Source organism: Heliconius melpomene, chromosome 10, assembly GCF_056956725.1.
Source record: "Heliconius melpomene rosina isolate 202511_hmr_F chromosome 10, ASM5695672v1, whole genome shotgun sequence".
NCBI lineage: Eukaryota > Metazoa > Arthropoda > Insecta > Lepidoptera > Nymphalidae > Heliconius > Heliconius melpomene.
Window position 1 is genome coordinate 13099687 of NC_140398.1, and position 23485 is coordinate 13123171.

A 23485-nucleotide genomic window follows, 5' to 3' on the forward strand; every position below is an offset into this window, starting at 1 on the left:
AGACATGTTTCATGTGAGAATAAGGAACAATTTTGGATAAAACACCATTGTTGAGACAATGAAATGATTGTCATTACAATTATGACGATATCTTGTTCATTTTAGTGAATAATAACACAATTATCGTACTTTATACTAATATTAATTTGATTGTAAGTTTGTTTGTTTCACTTACACGCCAAAACTACTCAACTAATGATTATAAAAATTTGTATACATTTTTTTTGTGGTATAATATAGGATAGGAGATACTTTTTATTAAAGTTTCTAGTGAATATACGTATTTAAAAACACAAATGAACCGCTTGTAATGAATACAACAACTCCTTATACATTAAATTGCTATATGTCAAAACTTTCGAGTCCAAATAATGCATTTTAAATCTACTTGAAGTTGTAAGTGATTTATGCAGCCATACCTCCCAGAAACTTGGGTATAACAAATTTTGTGAGTGCCGCTTGGCGCCGTTGAAAAACTATATTTGTCGTGTCCGACACCCCAAGAACTTTCCTCATTGGAATATTCCGTAAAGTACCATTGGCCCACGTAATGGATAGCCTGTATTGTTTCCTGAATAGATTTATGGAGGTAACTTGTAACGGCTTCTTTAATTAGACTTCTTCAGTCAAATTGATGATTGTTGCTGACGTTAGTAATTTAAAACTGGTGCGTGAAAGTTTTCACTGATCCTCAATTATGAAGTGTCTGCGAAGATACTAAATTACAATTATTTGGAAAACGGTTGAAATTTAAGACGTACGAAATAGAAATTTGCCGTGCAGCACTTGGATGTACAAAAGAGGTTCTTATACGAGTGAATTAGAATTAAATCTACTAATCTTAACAGCTACGAGTATATAGCAGTACTCGCTCTCTGCAGAAGTCATTACCGGTGGTACTTTGTTAGCTTAATGAATTGACTGATGGCAGAAGGCGGTCTGAACAGTGGTGGGGTTAAGTAGGACCTGCCGATTAATCACCCTGTCAGTACAGTTTCCAATTGCCACTCGTCACGAATTCCCCTTAGGAGTCGATATAATTGAAGTTTCTTGTATCAATAACAAGGATGTATCCTACAATACGGTGAAAGAAAACGAGTTATATAATATCATTTATTTTATATATAATGATGTTGTTATGGAATAGTTGTATATTTAAGGAGCTTTACGCTGTATTCCGTATACATCAGGGTAAGCAGATGGAACGTAGTGTTAAGACACTCCGTTTCAACTTTCCGCCAAATTCTGGAGCCATTTGTCTCGACACAGAGCAAAGAAAGAGAAATATAAATTCAAATAAATATTTCATTTCCTGGAGTCGAACCCACGTTACAGTCACGCTTTAAGCCACGCCACAACTGGCCTCAATTTTAATTTACCAAGTGTAAAGGTGTATAACTGAGTAATTATTCCATCGTGGTATAGAGATTGTAATCCAGCGGGATTAGAAAGGGCGGTGTGAATGGTAATAGAACCTCCCCGTAGTGCTCTGATCTGAGTTACTGCCAAGATTCAATACTGAATAATTTAAAGCTTTGATTTATTCGTTGCTCCCTTATTAAACTCTTCAGACATTTAATGCATTTTAATAAAAACTGTCTTAGTATATCTAAAAGTTGTAATATTTAATTTCCTCGAATGGGAATCGAACTCACAGCCTGTCACGACACATTTTGTGGCCACGACTGGCCTCAATTTAAATATTATGTGTATTAATATTGTCTTCATAATAAATTATTGTGGGTACTTTGAGAAAAAGAATTTATATTTAAACAAGAAATATTCATTCGAGTTAGCAGAGGGAATGTTAATGGTGTTTATATTGCTCTATATGCGATTTATATCGGATTTCCTTATCCAGTATTGGTTTAACCTATTTAATATATGCATAACGGATCTCCTCTGTTGAGGGTCAAGCTCCCTCATGTAAGTTGTATGAGCCGGCATACTCTACATGTTTTGAAGTTTTAATTAAATAGACGTTATGGTATAACTCTACTTATTTAGTTTGTATTGTAATACTATAAATAATTATATTTGGATAGAAATTATTATTTGGATGTATCAACAATAATGAAGCCAGGTGTGGCGCAGGGGAACAAAGTGTGACTTTAAACGCGTCAGGTTGTAGGTTGGATTCCCACATGAGGAAATGAAATATTAAATATTTTCATTTCTTTGCCGCTGCTCAATTCGCAATGTGTCCAGAATTTTTCAGAAAATGGGGAAAGGAGTGTCTTAACTCTATTCATACGTGTATCTGTTATATGTAAGTCTAATGAGATAAATATAAGGAAAACTTAACACAACCGCTAAGCTTGTGATAGAGATCTTTATAAACATATATTTCCTTTAGGTTGCTTATTAATAATAGCAAAGCACGCAAACAGTTAGCCATTAAATTTGCATGATATTTCTAGAACTATAAATTTTATGTTATTTCATGATTTATTTTAAATAACCCTTGTTTGTTCCATTTGTTTATGCTTATAAAATTTAATTTTATTTGTTAGTGACTAACAGAAATGGATTCAGTTTTATTATTATTGTTTAATGTTCTAATTTAATTTATTGAAAAAAAAGTGTGACATGTGACAACTGGTGTCTTTCGCAAAATTATTTTCTTTCCATAATTTCATCAGAATTTAAAATTTTAATATGTTAGTCAATATAGTTTATTACTTATTTTATAATGTAGATTATAGAATATAGGCGTTTTATGTGGAAACCAAATATATGTTACAGTCACACCTTCATGTCATCCCGGGAATTAATTATTATTTATTAATATTTTTAATTTTTTTGCTCTGGCAAGGCGAAAAGTCACTCAACACGCAATGCCTCTTAAAATCGTGGAGTGTCTTAACACTAGGTTTTCACCGTCTACCCAGCTATAAAAAATGTAAATGACATATTTGATTTTATGGGAAATTTAACCCCCCTAAGATACAAGCACATTTCCCATGGTAATGATATAAAAGACAATAATAAATGACGGTTGAAAAAATATTAACCTCGATCACCATTTATTGTTCTATTTCCTTGTCAATATTTGTATAACGTCGTAACATTTGTATCGAATATTCTTATCTGTTGCCGTGTCCATTGACAGCTACAAGACGATATGAATAAAAGGATTATTATGTAACTTTTTATTCATATGTTGGATGTGAGCTGCTAATATTTCTTTGTTAATTGTTGATATATAAGAAAAAACTATATAATATTACTACTACTAGTAACTATTATTTACAGTTTTAATTATGGATTTGATCGTCGGATTTTTTTTTTCAGTTTTTTCGCTGTATATCGCATGTAGCAAGGTAGGCAGAGGGAGTGTAGTGTTAAGGTGTTGCGTGTTGAGTGGCGGAACTCAACGCCGCGCTTTGAACCTGACACAAGAAGCGAAGAAATGAAAACATTTCATATTTAATTTCCTTGCAAAGGAATCGAACTCACAACCTGTCGCGTTTGCAGGTGCACGTTTGTGCTCATGCATCACGAATGTTTAATATGTAAAACATATAATATATTAATAATAGTATATTGTATCAACATATGATTTACCTTTCGTTTTCCCCTGCGGCCCGCCTCTAGATATAATATCACCACCATCTTCTCTTCTCCATACAATTTTAGGTGGTGGATATCCGCGCGCCTTACATACGAGCTTCGCGGAACCACCTTCTGGTACCATCATGTCACCAGACGTCTCTTCATAAATTATATCTGGAGGTATGACCACTTCTAAAAATGCAGTCTGAAAGTAAATAATCAGCATTATTCCTCATGATGACCAAAAGTATTAAAAAAAAATTGGACAATAAAAATATAATAAAACATTAGTTTATTCTATTTTAAAATATTATATATCGTTTAGGTCTAATCCAAATAAATATAATATAATATGAGTTTTAGGTACGACTAAATGCGACCTGTGGCTTCGTTCTTTAGCATGCAATATACGAGTATATCTTTATTTACGGAAAATAAGCAAAGAAATGAAAATGTAATAAATCCAAAACAAAATCCATGACAAAAAATACCCAAGAAACAAAAAAAACACCCCAATTACTTCACCTGCATTTTCATTGGATCCGTATTAACTTGGCACATGTACTGTCCCCGGTCCTCCCGCTTCACCCCCCGAATGTTCAGCGTCCACGTGTTGTAGTCGTTGTGCGTGACACTCAGGCGGGCGTTGTTCGTGATCACGTGCTCGTGAATCGCCAGAATCGCCTTTGTGTCCGCCTTGATCCATGCTACCTGCCTCGGGGAATACAGTCGAATATTCTTTAAATATGTTTGTTACACATACAATACCTTAGGAACTTTCGATGCAATCGTAGTTAATATTATTTCCTGTTATCTATAGAAGAACGTTAGCGGTTGCAAAAATGTAAACGATGAAGACTTTTACAGCGCACAAGTCTAATTACACGCGAATACTTCCCAAGAGGCAGTCATGACAACGATCCTCAAGCGCCGGCAACACTATCTTGTTGCGAGCGCCTCGCAAAATGCTCTCGGAATTTTTAATTACATTTTCGTCTGGTCGCCGCTATGGCGTACTGCGGGCGCACTGAGAACGCCCTCGTTTTGCCCGCTTTACCAAGCGACGACATCGCAATAGAAGCTAATTTCCTGCATAGCGTGTTATAAAAAACGATGAAAATATCCATGAAAATATGACGCTTTTGACACTTCTTTGTATGACAATATTTTTATTTTACATTAAAATTATATTTATAGCCTGTTTTCTAAATTTAATTGCATTGATTCAAGTAATTATTTTATTATTAAATTAATATTAGGGTACATCTATAATAGGGTGCAAGAAAGAGTGGACTACAAGAAGTAGGTGCTACCAGGAAAGTGTTCTACACAGACTTGAACCATAAAGTGCGTGTGCATCAAACACTAATTTGTGACCTTCACTAAGGTGAACCTCTACGATAGTGGTATAATAAAACTATTTTTCTTAAACAAATAGAAAAATATAATTTTCCTGTCCTTTGCAGCAATGTTTGTAAAATTATGGCAATACTGCGAGCAAAGGCCAGGATAATTGATGTTGATGCAATTTTTGTACCATTTCAAGAAAAATTATAAATTGATATTACAAAAATAAAATTCGAAATTTATTTTCACAAAAATTACATCATATGGTGCATTGCTTAAAATTAAAAGCTGTTCAATATTTACCAGTTTCCAAACTCATCCATACCAGCGGTGCATATCGGAGTATTGTAATTGGTATTTGATTATGAGAAGTGTGTATTCATATTGTATGATTAACTTTACTAATTATATTCTTATTAAAAATGGCAGTTTCTTAGCAAATTGGAATAAATTTTTGTATTTCGTACCTCAAAAGAAACAAAACAGGTCCCACCCTTTTTCTGCCTGTCTGTTCGTCTGTCAATAACCTTTTTCTCAAAAGCTTAAATTTAAAATAATATTAAATGTTAACATAGTTCAACGCATCAAAATATACTAGTGTGTTATGCTTCGTTTTCGCTGCATATAGTATGCTATACACCGCAATACCAAAACCTAGAGGGTAGTTCCTGTTGACCTACAAAATGTTTCTATTTCAGTACATACCGTATAAATAAAGGAAAAAATATTTTTCAGGTATATCACAGAAAAAAAAACCATTCCAAACTTCCAAACTTGTAATTTGTAGCTCATTTTGTACAAAATTAGCGCGTACGCCTGCAAACTTAAGTTTCAAAAGTTTTACGTGTTACAACATATCTCGTTTTCCTAACGAAGAAATTGGTACAGGGTTGACGGTAGGCAAATTTAACTCGTATTGTACTGTTTTTATTATCTAGAAAATCCAAGTTTTCAATATCTAACTTAAATCAAAAGTCAAAGATCTCTAGCCGACAGAAACATAATAAAATACGAGGTACCTACCACATTTTTCTATATACCTCGTCGTCGTTCATCCTTAAGAACACTTTGTAAATCCCACGAGTTCATTTCTAACTACATATACTATCTATTTCTATTTCTCATTCTAAATTGGATAGTGATACAAATATATAACCAGGATTTTCTCAAGGGAATGTACCATAATTCGTATATGTGTAATTACAGTATATTCTCAATATATAAAGCAAACGATTGTATCGGTTTGGGGACTTCTTCGGTAACGGAAATCCACTGACCTGTTTCTTGTTAGAATATTCGGTCTCAGTGGCCACGTGGGAGCTAGATATAAATGATTGTATCGGAAAGAAAGAAATAGTGGTACGTCGATATTTCATCTTTAGTTATATATGAGGAAATATTAATTGATGTCATCATTGTGCAGTAGTGTTGGGTTTTTTTAACACATTGACTGTAGATTCAATTCTGAATAGGTTGAAGATAAAATTTCAAAGACGACGCTCTAAAAAAAGAAATTATTACAGCGGTGAATTGGACGACGACGAGTATTACAGCAGTGTAGAAAACACCGCTGTAATACTCGTAGGTAGTTTTGTGTGATGTACCATTGTAATTTATTACGTCTATATAAATATGTTATAAACCTTGTTTTAAATTACTAGCAAAAATAAAAAGATAGATAGATATAATGCTACTTATGTAGCGTAGAACCTCGTCGAAATTTTAAAATATTTTAAAAAATAGCCGTCTTTAATCTATATAATTGCCACCTTTTTTTTGAAGGACCAGTCCGGTCTTAACTACAGGCTCACGCATTATGTCGAACAATTCGACAATACAATACCAGATGTAGATTAACAGTGGGGACAGTCGAGCACCGCCTCTCGAAATGATTGAACGGGGACTAAGGGGGTTTGTCCTGGCTTTATTTTAATTTCGTAAAGTGACTGTTTTGCAAGGTTCTCCTCTCCTTGCCTAAATGGAATAGCCTCGTAGTGGATTAGCGGTTTCGCTTTGCAAATTAATTGATACTGGAATGCACACTACATTTCCGTTCGTTTGATATGGTTCTCGCAATGTGTTTTATTTAAATTTTTATATAGGTGACTATTTTAGTCTAGTGTTTATATATTTTTAGTGCAATAGAATAGGCAGGATTTTTTATTTTAACTTTAGTTTTATATGTGGAGGGTAACAACTAGTGCTCTTAATTTACATGCTCATTTAACCGACGTAGCAAGTGGAATTGTGCATAATATACATATTATAAAACTCAAGAATATGTTTCTGTTTGGTAGAATAGTTGCAATAGTATATTAGATATTCTTGAGTCTTTATTCTATGTGCAGGTGTAGGTGTCGGTGCAAGTTGTGCTTTGTTTTGCTAACTATGCTACAGTGAACAAACTTATAAGACGGTGCAGTCAAGTTAGTGTTATACTCTATTCTAAGATAGAGATAGTCTCTATAAGGTGAGTGAAAGAAGTGCATTGAAGATTGTGTGCTAAGAAGTGTGGAAGTAGGTGCAGCTGTCTATTCTTGAGATCTATAATCATATTGGTAATTTATTACTTATTTTTTTACTCATATTTGAAAAATATTATATTTTTACTTATAAAAATTACAGTTAATTTAGAAATAATACAATAATAATATATTTTGTTACACACGTTCAATTTAATATACCATCTTTAAGAGGAATTCTATTCTTGAAAAGAAATAATTAATAAATAACATATTAGTTTTTCCTACGTATCTATTAATAAAAAATAACAATTCTTCTTAATACTTGACTTTTAGTTATAAAAATTATAGATCTCAAACAAAGTGCTCAGTGAAAGTGCTCGTCTATTTGATAGCTGTATTGAGTAGGTTTGATACACACCCTGGCGGTGGCGGAGTCGCCACTCACCCTGTAACCACCCAGGTTATTGACCACACAGGTGAAGGTCGCGTCCCTTCCCTGCGCAATCGTCACGTTCTCCAGAGGGTACAAGAAGTCCGGCTCCAGACCTAAAGCTGTAAATATATAAAAAATATTAGAGAATTCATTGTACCAAAAAAAAAACATGAGCGTTTAAGAAAACGCTTATAAAAATTTACCTGATATTCAGTCGTAATAAAACCAGAACTACTTTACTATTTCCTACTGTTTACTAACTTTCATAGATGAATGTATCTATTTTAAACTTCACGAATATCCCATATTTAGCTGGGTAGGTAGAATGTTCCTAATGACAAGATACTCTCTTCTCCATTTTCCGTCTGAATTGGTGGAACTCAACGTCACGCCTTGTTTTACAAGACCGTTTACGTTTACCAGTTTTGTGAAGATAGAATCCAGCACCATCACGCTAAAAGTCGGACATGGCCACTGGACGAAAATGACTCTTCCAAAGTCAAATAATTTTATTCCAAACAAGAAATTTGTCAAGTTTCATTTTACAACGTCAAATAATTAACCACTAGTTCACTAAAGTTAATGTCTCAAACTTTTTAAATCTTGAAACATGGACATTGTTAAATTGATTTGAGCTTAATGTTTAAATTATTTTGTTTATAACATATTTTTTTCTACAACACCAATTTTCTTTATAAAGATAAACTCTATGTTCTCTCGTTATTATGAATGAAATTAATAAATTTTAAATAATATATGCATGCTGTAAAAATCATACATTTTTCGCAAAAAAAGGTAAAGCGACGTTTTTAATCGACGTAATCAGTACGTGTCCTTATTTAAATAGGTGTATCTTCACATTAAGGTTAATCGAAATGAGCGCAATCGGTTTCGTATCGTTCATTCGATCTGATAATTTATTGTTGTTGTTTTATTTGTTTTTTTAAAACCTACTTAAGCTATCATAAAAGTAATGTCGGTAAATAAATACCAGCACGTAAATGTTTTCATTATTAAGGGAGACAAAAGATGGCTATTTAAAAAAAATAGTATAACTTGTATAGATCTTTTCTTTATATTGTTCTAAAAGTCTAGAAATACGAAATTACAAATAGGTGAACAGAAATATAAATATAATGTTTCTCAATAAAATCAACATGTAACACACGTAATAAATGTTTGATCTATTATGCATTTGTTAATGATTAACGAGCCTGTCATAGTGAGTATTCAACGAATTTGTATTAGGATTTATACAGATAGAACTTCAACTGAAATTAAATTATTGTTGAGAACGTTTTAAAGAAAGTCTGGAAATATTTTGTGCAATTTAATAATAAATTTTCATTAATTTTATAAAAAAATATTTCCGCATATAGGGGGGAGTCTAGTATTAAAACACTCCACTCCTCATTTCCTTTTGGAGGAATTGCGAGTTTCGTGGCCTAACGCCGCCCTTTTGTTTCGACACTGTGGCGAAGAAATGAAAATATTAAAAATTAATTCATTTCCTCGAGTAAGAATCGAATCCACAACCTGTCACGTTTACAAAACGCCTGTGCCACTCCACCACATTTGATGAGTTCAAATTACATATTCTTTGTAAATATTATGAAACAAGGTTCATTTTAAAGCTTAAAAATAACATATCTTGGCTCAGATAGTATATTTTCTCCGGCGAATGGATGGCTGGAGGCGTCAATATTCTACGTGACCAGTGCCTTGTGTCGTGTCCGAGGAAACATGTGTCGGAAGTGAAGACTATCTATTTGGTCATAGAATAGCGATGGCTGAATTATTTGTAGACATCGAGAGGAAGATTGGATCTACTGGAGACTTCTGTATGCTACACTGACTTGCAATGGTCTTTGTGTGTACTAATGTGATTATGAATCTATGGGCTATTGAAAATTGATATTCTTTTTAGATGCAACCTTTTTAACTGATTCAGCATTGTCTAATGTAGACTGCGTTCACGGATTACTTTAAAATTTCGTATATTGATTATTTTTTCTACATTTAATACTGATTATACAAAGGAATATTTCGTTACAGTGTAAACCTGTGAAAACAGCTAATTTATCTGAGGAGAGACAAAATTATTTTTAATTTTTTTAAAACTAAAAATATATGTATAATATATTATCAGAAGGCGTTAAAATTTCGAACATTGATTCGTATTCTAATGTAAATGAAATAAAATAAAGTTTTTTTAAATTTTTGTCTACCTTCGAATGTCATTAAAATTGCCATAACAAAAATATAAAATAGATTTAGCAGGTTTCCACTCCAAGCCAATGATTTACTTTTTATTTGTTAAGTTATAATTATAATTTAAACTGACAAGTAAGTTTTGACTTTCATGTACATTTTTAATGATCTGTGTATAATATAAGACGTTATTAATTGTAATATTATATAGTGTATTAGATTAGCATCTAATTAAAATTAAATTATATATCATGCAATATTTACTTTCTAAAATGAAAAAAATTAAAATAATAATTATGAAGAATTTTTTTGTAATAAAAGCTTAAATTAGATTCAACTACATTTAGTATATATATGAACGTAATTAATATATTATGAATAAAATAGCACCGTATACGTAAAGTTAAGCTATAGTACGAAAATAGAAACTAAAATTAGTCAGTTAGAAAGTCGGATCGTTATTGCGAACGTTGCTTTACATACTTTGTGCTCTGCATACATTTTCAGTATACGAAATGATTCCGGAATTCCTGTGAATAGCAAGTGTCTTGGTGATGCTCTTTGTGGAAACAGGATTACCATGACTGACCGGAACCGAAATGTTGGGCAGTAAATAATCTTAATGTTATTAGAATACACTATTCTTAACAAAATTTTGTAACTTGTTGGACGAAGTTACTAGTTACTATAAAAATTAACGTTTTGAGTAGGTCTGTTAATATACATGTAAGTTAAACGATTTTTAGTGTACTGTAGAGCTCAGCTTGCAATAGATTTTGTGAAACAAATCCAATTGAATATTTAGTCTGTTTATATAATGTTAATTTAATAAAATCATATTTTAAATAATTTCTGTAAGAAACAATCACAGTAAATAAGTCTATCCGAAATTTTAAATATACTTTCGATGCTAATTTTAATAATTGCTGCTTTACAAAAAAATTGGCAAAAGCAATCCAGCCAGTGGAAATATAAAATTTTGCAATTAAGGTAATGTAAGTATCAAATATAATTAAACTCGGACCTGAAGACTCGATACAGGAATAAAACGACTGTTTCATTTACATTTTGGTTCAGTGATTCCGTTCAGATTCTCGACGGGGCGGGTCGTGAATTATGCCCTATTGTTGTTGCCAGTAAAGGATGGCCTACTGTACATCATTAAAGATTCGACTAGGAAAATGTTTTAGCTAGGAAAATGCTGAACTGCTTAAAGCGAAGCACCGAGCAACCTAAGTTTTGTTTGGTGGTAGGTTTTATTTTTGTTTTAGTTAGTTAGTTTAGTAGTTAGTTACTTTTGATTGGACTTGTAAATAAATAGAAAAAATCTAATAATTACCAAGCTATAGAGTTAATCAGAATATCTCTATCTTAGATAGACATGTAAACCAGTTTATATAGATATATACATATAACTATTTCATTTACCACCCCCCCCACTGAGTGGACTTCCAACCTAAAATTACATTTTACCACCTGTATTATAAGTCTGTACTATAAGCATCTAAATGCGTTATGGTACACTACAAACACAGTACACGTACAATCACATCAAATTGTAAACCAATCCTCGATGCTGAACAAGTTCATGCTTATCAGAACTGGACCAGTTTGTATAATTTCGTAAGACAAGAAAAATTTAGCTAACAATATTCAAGCAAAATAGTAAAAGGAGGAAACAAAACGAGCAGCAAACGAGCAGAATTATGTTATTCCCACATCTTATCTCCAGTGGAGATCGCTAAGTTTGTCTTGTAAGTCTCCGCTTTGGACTTCTCCGTACATCTCCGCTTTAGTGGAATCCGAGTCTTATAGTGCATTAAATGAAAAGTTATGTGTAAAAAACCAATATATAAAAAATTGATACGGTCATATAAAAATCTATCTAGTAAATTTTCTCTATAGCTTTTTGCGGAAGCGAAATTTGCATTCCAGTCCGAATAGTGTAGTTCAATATTTCATTCGGTCACAGCGAGTTACAGTTTTTAAGATAATATTTGATACCAAAAATATGTCAATATTAACAGTATATTTTACATTTAGTTTAGCGTTTTCTTAAGCGCTCGTTGGGAAACTCAGTTAGAAGTTGGAGTTAAACGCTAACTAAATTAAGAATTTACGAATTAACTTTCCAAAGCAAAAGGCGGAGTTGGACACATCGTCGAACTTAACCAAAATTAAAAATCACAACATAAAAATACGAACATAGGATAAATACTAGTAGTACCTTTTGAGATTAGTTTGAAAAGAAAAAATGTTTCTATAATAATTCCAATAAACTTCTTATAACTCATAAAAGCTCAAATTAATATAATTAAAAAAAGTTTAAGTTTAGCACGATATAAAGAAATCACTTAGCTTTTGACGCTAACTTAATAATATTTTTTCATCGGACTATGTAAAAGCAAACTATTCCACGATACAAAATTTTGCAAAGTTTTTTGAAGTCGTTACGCTGTTTGAAGGAGGGGCCGCAGTTCGTGCCACTAGAGTCACACTTGGATTTGTTTGCCACAACTAGTTAAATGTTGGCCCAAACTTTATTTCGGACGTCCAAGTATAAGAGACGTCGTAGTCTAGTTATTCTTGTATAGTCCATTTTAAGAGGGTCTGGAGTGAAGTTTGTTTATCGCCTATTGTATGGACAATCTCCTTAAACTATATTGGATATCCGACTCTTGAATTTAAAGTACTGTTTGTAGTTTTTGCTGACTCGAACTATAAACATAAGGATCGAAATAACATTATATTGTTAAATTTAAACGTAATACAATTATGTTCTAATATCACATTTACCCATACCAGTATGCATCAGAGTTATAAGAGTAAATCGTATTTGATTTGATAAAGCAAGAATAGAAATCGAAGAAAAATAAAAATTATAAGATCAGGCAGGCAATAAACCTAAAACAATGTTATACGAAACCAAGAATTTTGGTTCTGGTAAGCAGAGCTCAGTCGAAGTACGGAAATTCTTCAACAACATTGTTTCTAAATTAAAACAATCTCATAATTGCACATTCTCCAACTTCTTTGATGCAGCATATTGTCCGAGGGAGTGCAAAGTGGAGGGGAGCGGTGGAGGGGGTTGGGTGTTTGGGTTAAGTTTTGAGGCAAAGTTAAGCCGATTAAGTGTCATTTCCGCCGCGGAACTAGCACTGTTCATTAAATATTTCGAGCGACTTAATTGCTGAGGTCGTCGTCTACTTGCTTTTGAAATTTGTATAGCTTGTATTTGATATTGATATTACAGTTTATACAGTTTACCTTCTAATTGACAAGCCACTGTTTAAGGTGTCGTTTCAGGAGAGCTGTATTGGGCGGTATACGGCAATATCCTAAATATAGTGTAAGATTATTATTATAACAAAAATATATTAAGAGGTAAGGAAAGATGTTTTCTTGATTTTTTACTAGTTTATTGACTTACAACTAATGATATACGTAATACGTGTAAAGTAAATATCATGTTATAAGAAACATAATTATATATATATTTTTTTTGTATTTTTCATTATTCCAACAACAACATGTCGATTAATAATTAAATACACGGAGCAATTACCAGCCAACTTTCCTTAGTAAATAAATCGAAAAGCTCAGAAAGTCCATTACAGTCAATTGGTCTAGACAAGGCACGTGTTGAAACTATTCTCACGAGAAAACGAATTATTTGTGTAAGATAAATAAAACAACCGCGGTACGAATAAACTGAATAACAATTAAAAGGTGCGAAGGTGGAACATTTGTAATTCGTTTATTTTCTTATGCGAAGATAAAATATAAGCCTCTTGTACATAGGTTATTATTGATCATAAAATATTAGACTATGTATTTTTTTTAGCTTCATCGAGTAGCTAGTAGCACCAGGCTAGCAGGTCGCTGTATCTGGATACAGATAGCGGGATAGGCAGGGGGAACCTAGTGTTAATATTTTAACTTAACGGTGTATTCACCTTTCCCCATTTTCCGTCGTATTCTGGAGGCATTGCAAATTGAGCGCAATACTAGAAAGATGAAATGAAAATATTAAATATTTCATTTCCTCGAGTGAGAATCGAACCTACAACCTGTCACGTTACAGTTACAATCACAACTTTCGAGTAATCCATCTAATATATTAAACGTGATGTCTATCAATGAAAAGTAAGCAATAAAGAAATAAATGATAAAACACACAAAAATAAATATAAACTAACACTTTTAACATTGTGTTCAAAGACACAACGATGACTTATGAATTTATTTCCTCCAAGTGAGTACGACACAGTTTCCTCAACAAGAAGGCAACGGGAAGTCGCTGGAACCTTTAAGTAGCGTGTCTGGCATATCACTTTTTCAATATCCCGATCCCGTACCTAATGGCCGCCAGATGGCAAGTTGGGAAAGTGATGCTATCAAAAAGCGATAGGCGCGGTTTCGCCGGTTATCGAAGCACTTTGCGCCTCTGACGTGGGTCAACTTACACGTGTTACGCGTGTAGAGGTTCATATAAATCAGTTTGCACTGAAATTTACGAGAATAATACAATGTTTATTTAGGAAAAGTGATATTATATATAAACTTACCTACTATAACATATAAATCGGTAAATTAATAATAATTTTAAAAGTGTTCAATGCAAATGGAACTAGGTCATTGACAAACTTCTTAATATCAAGTATATAATATTTATGCATATATTCCTATGCAAGGTATGAATTTCATAGTGTGTATTTTAATGATTTTATCTTAAAAGGGTTTATTATATTTTTATATATTATTTTATTTCTTCATAAAAAGCAATGAGAATTAAGTCACTCAGTTTACAAAATCAAGTATTTAGCACTAGTTCGGGCGAGTGAAAATTTAAAATATAAATTTTTATGTTAAGTCACTTAAAAGGTAAATATTAAATTCAAGTATTATAAATATGTCTGTTTAATGTACTACTTTCATTTATTATATATTTATGTTTTATTATATGATGAAAAGATAATATTTTTACCTTCAAATATAAAAGAAAATTCTATATAATTTAAAAAAATGTAATAACTCTGGTAGAAAGCTTTTTGTATATTAAATTATTTCATTAACATGCGTCATTTAATAAAGTTCAACTTAGTTCCTTAAAGACTGCGATAAAAGTGTTCAGTGAATTAGGAAGCAAATTACATTTGCAGCTCAGCTCCAGCTTCAGCTTGTCTTAAGCTATATTATTTTTACGTAGCTTAGATACGATCAACTTTTTTCTTGTAAGTGAATTCTTTAACGTAATTTCATCTAACGTCAAGCTGGCTGGCATTGTACTTCAAGTTCATTTTCTTCAGTAAATTGAAGTTAATATTTTTTATATTCTATCGTGTTTTTCGTTATGTACAGTGTGTTCGAGAGAGAAGTGATACATCAATCTGTTTTCAGGTTTTGCTTATGTTTTTGTAAGATAACCAATCCAAGCTGCATTTCGACCTCTAACAGACCAGGGAATTGAACCCATATCCATTAAAAACGTAGGCAGCACCACGACTCCCAATAAATGTAGAATATTATGAGAAAAAAAAATACTAAAATATAATGTTTTTAAGTAAAATTGTAGTAATAATTTTCTTAAACAAGCGCAACATTTTAGGTGCCCGTATGCATTGTTATTCAGTCGACAGAGTCTAAGGCGCGCACGCCCCTCAGCTTATCGTCGGCCTCCAGTCGTTGTAAATTAAATAAATACTAATAATATAATGCATGACTCTCCTTTATAATTACTTTATTAAATGCAACTTTATTCTTAGAATATCTTTGAACTTTTTTAATTTCATTAGGTATATGTTTTTCTTATTGTCTTTGTTCTGGTGTAGTTGATTTGATTCGTTTCCGGCGGAATGTCTGTGTTTAATGTATTTTTGTTTTTTTGGTCGGTTTTAATAAAGTATTTTTTATTCAAGACGGAGAATGGGGAGAGATTCTCCACAAATAATTTACCTCCGTCCGTATGTTTTAATAGTGTCACTCTTTAAATTAAAACAGAGAAAAACGGCAATGAAGTCTGGCAATGTGCTACTGACTACATGCCTATGGCTAATGAATAATTTTAATATAACGTCTTTTAATTAATCTGTAAGCTAGATATTTGTAAACTTTAAAATTATTATTTGGATTCAAATTTACATACTTTGTAGATTATTACATTTTGTGGATAAAAATTCAATGTACTGTGAATACAAAATTGAATCAAATAATATACTTAAAATTCAGGTGCAGTGCAGTTTCAAAGAAAACTCAAGGGTCTATGTAAGTTATGAAGGAGAACGACTTTTATGCTTATATTATAAGCGACCACCTTTGCTATACAGTTATTTTAATAATTTTGACACTCTGAGCTTTTACTTTGTGACTATATAACTGTAATACTCCACCAGATTAGCGGGTTCAAATCCAGTGCTTTAACAAACATCTTTTTTCATTCGAAAAGCCATTGTAACGTAATATAATTTAAATTTTTCTTGCGCAATTTCTTAGTTAAAATTCAAGGAGAATGACTTCTTTGTTGTCTGGTGTTGAATAAATAGTGATTCGATTCTTTGTAGAAATATATTTATCGTTGTTCTTCTTCGCTTTGCGGTGCTTGTGATACATGGGTATATACGAGTAAGATACTTTTGCATAAGTCCTTGATAGGTCTCGTCCACTGATCCGGGAATGAAAGGCTTGTTTCGTATGTCGTATGAGCTTTGAACGGAGTAGTCTGCCTTTATCTAGTACATTTTGATAGTGCTATTGAATCCAACTATATTGAATAGATTTTTCCTTTATACTTTTCCCTTTGTAAGCTTATTATTTAGTTGTAGGCAGTAGTATACAAAGATTTATTTATTTTCCATAATAATACGATTTACAAGATATACGAGTAAAAGAATTTAAATAAATTTATTTTATTATTTTTCTATGTACTCTCGTTGCTGTTGGTCGATTTTTTCTTTGTTAGATAAAAATGGTTACTAATATAGTAATTAAGTTACTTATATAAAATGATATGAGTTTATATGAGAGAAAGAGATTGAAAACCAATCTCCACTAATTCTGTCACTTTTCTCTATATCGACAGCGTCATTTGCTTCATGCTGCTACAGAAGAACATACTAAAAACTTGTCCAGAACACAAGAACCCTTCAATTTTTATGCAACAAAAATATGTTTGATCGTATTAATCGAAAATTCTATTTGTCTTTTGGCTCATGACCCTGTCCCGTTTACGAAGGCATAGCGTTCGAGAATTTCAATTTAGGAGAAGAATGTGCCGACATAACGTGTGGCCCGAGATATTTTGATAGGACATGCTCTCCGTGAATAAATCTCTTTTAACATATTAAAACTTTTAAACGGTTTTGTTTAATACGAGTTAAAGGCGAGCTTACGCGTGTTAAAACCAATTTTAGTAATCGTATTTGCTTAGCGTTTAGTGGGTGTTGGCAAGACGATGTTAAACATACTAGTCGTTTGTTTTTACAAGTATTATAATCACTATGTTATTTTTTGTCGGTAAACGTGATAGTTGTGGGTTTCATTCATACTCGAGAAAATATTTAATATTTTTGCTCCGGAGCGATTTCAAAGAACAAACAAATATTAAGTAATTTTCGCATAAATAGAACAAAAGAAAGTATTTTTAATTTTAATGTATTGACTTTCATCAAGCATAAAGTTATGTCTTTAAGGATAACCCTCTGGAATTTTCAATTTGATGACGGTATGCGACCACACACAAGGAAAGGCTGAGATCTGCATTTGGGAACAAGCCACAAAATGGATAAGAATTCAATTTGGAAACAGCTATTTTGGGTGGAGATTCACTTTAATAGTTAAGTATGATGAAGACCCTACACCAGTACGATACACTTTTATTAATAAACTTCTATCCTTTTATTAATTAAGCTTATATTCGTATTGTACTTTATACTTACGTATTTGAGTATTTTTTTTCCTAATATCGTTTATATACTCTAGTAGACTAATGTAAGATATATACGTCCCTTACATCAATAAAATCCTGCAATGTGATGTCGGTAAGTGTAACGGAAAGACATGAAATTTCGTACTTAGTTTCTTATCGTATATATAAATAAATTACTTTTAAATATAATTATATGTTACTATCAAACTACTCCGTAAAAAACCTCTGTCTATCCATCATTGAGATTCCAATAGTAGAATCATAAAAATATTAAAAGTCACGCACGAGCACTCTCCCTTTTGGTCACCTTTGACTCTTTCATTTTCTATAGTTACTCATATATGACATATATGGTCAATTGAAACGAATAGGGTCACATAAAAAGTGACCATTCTACTTGTGACCTATGTATTTTTTAATCTATATCCCTTCGTAACCTTCCAAGATATTATAAAGAAAGTTTTTAACTTAGCCTCTTCGTAAACTAACAAGATATGGTTAAAGAAGCTAGTCTCTAAAGTATAAACAGAATGAAAGAAAGATCATAAATTATAAGTGCAAATAAGGTGGTAAAATATATATATAGATAAGCATGTTTTCATAAGCCATATCAAATTCATTACGACAATAAACTCCCAAATGTATTTACAAGGGATCACGCCATGAATAAATTTCGTCAACGGAAAGTTTGATGCGTGAAATAGCGGTGGCAACTTAGACAAAGCTTAAATATACATTTATGAGCCATACAAGGCTGATATAAGTATTTTACATTTTTGCATCTATTATGCTTTTTTTTGTATAGTATAAATAAAAAAAAGAGAGAGATTGAAAACGCTACAAGTTGTGCGTTCGATTCCCACTCGAGCAAATTAAATATTTAATATTTTAATTTCTTCGTTCTGGTGTCAAAATAAATCGGCGTTGAGTTCCGCCACGATGGAAAGTGAGGAGCAGATTGTCTTAACACTTGACTTCCAATGCCTATCCTGCTAAATGCGGGATTAAGCGTGAAATTGAAATAAAAAAAAGTGTATTGTGCTAAAGTTAATTAGTGAAGAGACAGTGGATGAAATGAAACGTGTCAGAGGTATACCGTAAAGTTTTAAAGTAATTGAATTCTTTGTGCGGCTGCTTGAAATGTTAATGTTATTCTAGAAAGTAACATAAATTATTTATTCAAACTTGCTTTTTTGTCAATAACTGAAATAATGTAATATTGAAAGTGTGGGGGAAGCATAACCTATACTATAACGTAAATTTTAAATTAAATCTGCTTCACTCTGTATCCCGCATATACTCTGTCCTATTCCGAACTTCTCCACTTTTCGCCGAATTATTCGAGACATTGCCAACTGAGTGGTGGAACTCAACTTATTATTATAGGATGTCTATTATTTAAGCACTTTAACAATCGTAAACCGTCTGTCACAGATTACAGTTTATTGAGTTTGTAAACCTGATGTTAGCGAAGACAAAAATTTACCTCATATTTTTGAGCATTAAATCTATAAAGTCCACAATAGATATCCATATACTCCCCCCTTAAATGTGATTCGAATCTAATATCACAGCCAGAATCATAAAAGTCCCATCTGCAGTATTACTGAATTGTAATATTTTCGAAAAAAAAAATATGCGAGTATTATATATACCGAAGTACTTAAGTTATATAAGAATGAGATCGTTTCACTTATAAAAGTGTAGCAAGTTCGAAGGTACATATGTCGTAAGTATACTTCTCGTAGTTCATTTTACGTGAAAATTATTACTCGTGGTCTGTACAAGGGCGTAAGTGTGTAACTGTAAACATGACTGTTCTGGGTTCGATTTCTACTTGGGGGATTGAAATATTTAATATGTTTATTTCTTCAGTCTAGCAACAAGGCTTTGCCTTATGGCCAGAGTGATGAAATGAAAATATTAAACATTTCAATTCTTTGGGTGGGAATGGAACCTACAACCTGTTGCGTTTACAGTCTTTCTGACTCTCTTTCTGACGTTCTTTTTGCTCTTTATTTATTCTCTTATTAAAACATACTAAAAAAAAAACAAAAAAACCCTTTTTCACCAATGCCACGTAACATATTAATTAAATTTTAATTACTAGTCTAAAAGTAATAATCCTTTCAAAATTCACAAGTAAACAGAAAACTTCGTTTCTAATAAACAGGGCTCATTGGTACGAGTGGTGTAGAGAAGATAAAGCCCCAGGGTGGTTGGACAAGTGACGACGGTCACGTTTTTAATTACCTCCACTCTGCCCCTATCCGTGACGTGTCACTAGCCGATTTTGACTGTACGTGGATCTCGCAGGCATTAGGTGCTGCTATTAATTATATTAGTAGTATTAGTTTAGGTCTCTATAATGTTTTTTTGATTTTGTCTTTGTGATTTAAAAGTAAGTATACAATATTTTTTTGTAATAAGTAGTTAAAAACAGATTTATTAAAAATATGGAGATTAAATAAAAAAAATATCTTACTGAGGCTATCGAGGCCCAGACAGGACAGCTATCTATCTGTAAACTGCTGGATCACCGGTTGGGGCAAGGAATTATTTAAATTTTTACAGTATCTTTAATTACGATGGAATTTTGTAAACAGAGTGTTGCAACACTAAGTTCTGTCCGCCTATCCATGCGAAATAAATTGTGAAGCTAAAATTCTATTTTCATATGTTGCCATTTAATATTCTACCCGCTACAGTTGGAAGAAAGAGCAGCATCACTAATTCTTTATATAACTAACTGCAAATTATAGCATTACATAAAACAATAAAACATCTTTTAAACACAGTCGTTAGCAACCCTATTATTTTTCAAACCAATGTTCTGTAATAAAATAGCTTATAGCTCGAGGGGGAAATTCTTAAATAGTCTTCTCGCTTTACAGGAAAACTTAACAGAGTATAAAGTAAAAAAATATCAGTCAGAAAGAAAAATATGTTATTATCAGGCGTCGGGGCGTAAAACTATTTTCTAGATTATTTGTGTAACTAGGCTCTCGAAGTTGTTAAGAAAGAAATAATCGCTGTTGAATTTTTAAAAGCTTTTCATTCCAGTAGATAAAGTAGATGCATATTTAACGTCGTTTTCTTCTTTATTTAATGCAATATTAACTCGGCTTCTTAACATTTTTCAATATTTAAATATTGATCGTACTTTTTAGTGTACGTGCGTCTCACGACTATAAAATCTATTTAAGTTTTATAATAATAAAAATCTTCACAAGACGGTAAAAGGCAATTTGTACGTAATAGTAAAATATAAAAGTCATTCTGCCAGAAGTAAAAATAAAAATACATCATTTAAGTCTCTAGCTACAGAAGACTTATATCCTTTGTTTTTGAAATGAATCACGAACTGGGAAACAAGCTTCTTGTTTTGTTTACATCTACAATAATAAAACTCGTGCGGCTTGGACTTTATATTATATGAAAGTGTAAAATTACTTTATATAAATTTAATGTTGCCAGTTTTAATAACACAGTGAATTGTATCACATGTTTATTTTTTTTTAAATAATATAAATGTGATAGGTATATTATTTTTTTATATGAATTGTAGGCATAGTTCCATTTTGGACAGGCCTCAGTCTCTTGCCATTGGGGCTTCTGAGATTTCCGACAGTGAAGTCGGGGCTCCATGAGTCCTACCATTCGAGTCCAGAATCGGGCGGGTATTCGTAAAAGATTTCCTCACGATAAAAAGATACTAGCATTCTGTCCATATCAATGTAGACACGGTGATGAATACGACGAAGACTTACGATAGACTATTTTTCATTTACCTAAAAGCATATAGGTCTGTATGTATGTCATAGGTTAGCTAAATAGATAGTTATCCGAAATTGACTGTGACCAATATTTCTTTCTTAAAATGCATAAAATTATAATTTTATTTTCTTATTCATATTATATTGCATGAAAGTTATTTATTTATGGCTTTATGTACATTTCGAATATACACACAAAAAATATCTTGATAGATTAATCATAAGAGATTTTGAATCCATTAAAGATGTCAGTAACTGCAGAATATTAAACATTCATTTTCAAAATTTGTCATGCTATTAAAGAATTTTGAAATATCAAAATTGACATATTTTTATCATAGCACTAAATATATACGAATCAGATTGCAAAGACATATATATATATATATATATATATTAGAAATTAGTCCACGAATACACATGCATACTAATTTATGACCGATCCAATTAAGTCAAGAATTTTTTGAAGTGATTCCATCGACGTAAATCTGAAATGTCCCACGTGTCAATATTTCATTGCGACGCCAAACTAAGTCAAGAGGGTAATAAATAAAATAGCTCCCCTTTGCCTTTTTACATAAAAACGCGTCCCATCCGCAATCTGCATGTTTATGAGTAAATATTCTATAAACAAGTCGGAGGCTGTACGAGCCATGGTAGTATGTAGTACGGCGTTAGGGGTAGCAATATTTCGGATTGCATGCAAATAAGATAACGGTTATAAATACTCGCATTGTTTCTGCATTTTTATTTCCTACACTTCCTTCCCTCTCGGGTTCGATGACCTCTCTATGACTTCTCTATTTGTGATATTTGTCTCGATATTTTGAATTCTAAAATATTTTAGAGCGAACGCAACTTTAATTTATCGCATTGTCTGTCTGTCTGCGTGGTGCCCACTAGGGAAGGATTACTCGTCAGATATTTCCAAACAAAACGGCTCATTGACTTTCTGATTAATTGCCAGAAAAGCCGCGGTGACATTCTGACGAAGAAAAATATGCACAACTTTGTTAATAGATTCAGAAGTCATAAATAATACTTTTTGACATTTCATTTTTTTTTTATTATTACAGAAATATTAAAATACAATGAAGCACATAATTTACATAGAAGAGAGTGAGTGCTTTGACGAGGAGGCTTGTTATCAGTGATAGCACGTAGATACTTACTTGGTTATTATTTAAATTAGCCGAGTGTGTCGTGTTTCACATAGACGTAAGTAGGGATTTGTAAAAAGGTGGTAATAAGGTATGCAAGCCCTTTTTCCTTTGTCGGCCACTTGCTGACGACGTGAGCGGAATCTCCGCGCGAACGCGAGAGATTTCTAGACTCCCTCACGAGAAATTCCTCGAGTATAAAGTAAATGATGAATTTGCAAGTGTGTATATGCTTTGTTTTGTAAACTTATTTCGTCTATACTTTTGTTTATCAAATAGACGAGGGTGATGCGTTCCCGAAATTATACGAGGGCCCGCTTATTATATATAGTCAAATTTGTATCACAGCGTAAAGGTAAGGGCGGGGTCGAATGGTCGCATCATTGTGCCGACCAGCCGCGGGTGCGCGATTACAATGCCAGCGCTGTGACATTTTCGCTAATGGTTCCAGGGGTAGGCACAATAAAACGACAATACGACGAGAGATAAGGTGGCAAGTGAAAATTTTACAACGAGATTAATTTAATTTCGCCTTTCGTTTATACCAAGTTACACTCAGCTAAGCATCAGCTTTTTCCACGTCCTTTATTGCCTTAGGTAAAAAAATATGATTT

General features: G+C 32.4%; 1 protein-coding gene across 2 annotated transcripts in view; it reads right to left on the reverse strand.

Annotated features, from left to right (window-relative positions):
• Window positions 1-23485, reverse strand: part of DIP-beta (Dpr-interacting protein beta) — a 54723-nt gene that overhangs the window by 16625 nt on the left and 14613 nt on the right. Inside the window, exons 3-5 of one of the 2 annotated variants that reach the window (XM_085191317.1) lie at window positions 7813-7919; window positions 4081-4266; window positions 3568-3760 (exon numbers count right to left, since the gene is read on the reverse strand). In XM_085191317.1, the coding sequence (XP_085047443.1) occupies window positions 3568-3760; window positions 4081-4266; window positions 7813-7919 (486 nt within the window). Of the gene's footprint in view, window positions 1-3567; window positions 3761-4080; window positions 4267-7785; window positions 7920-23485 lie in introns of both variants that reach the window. The other variant, XM_085191316.1, reaches the window with a different exon arrangement.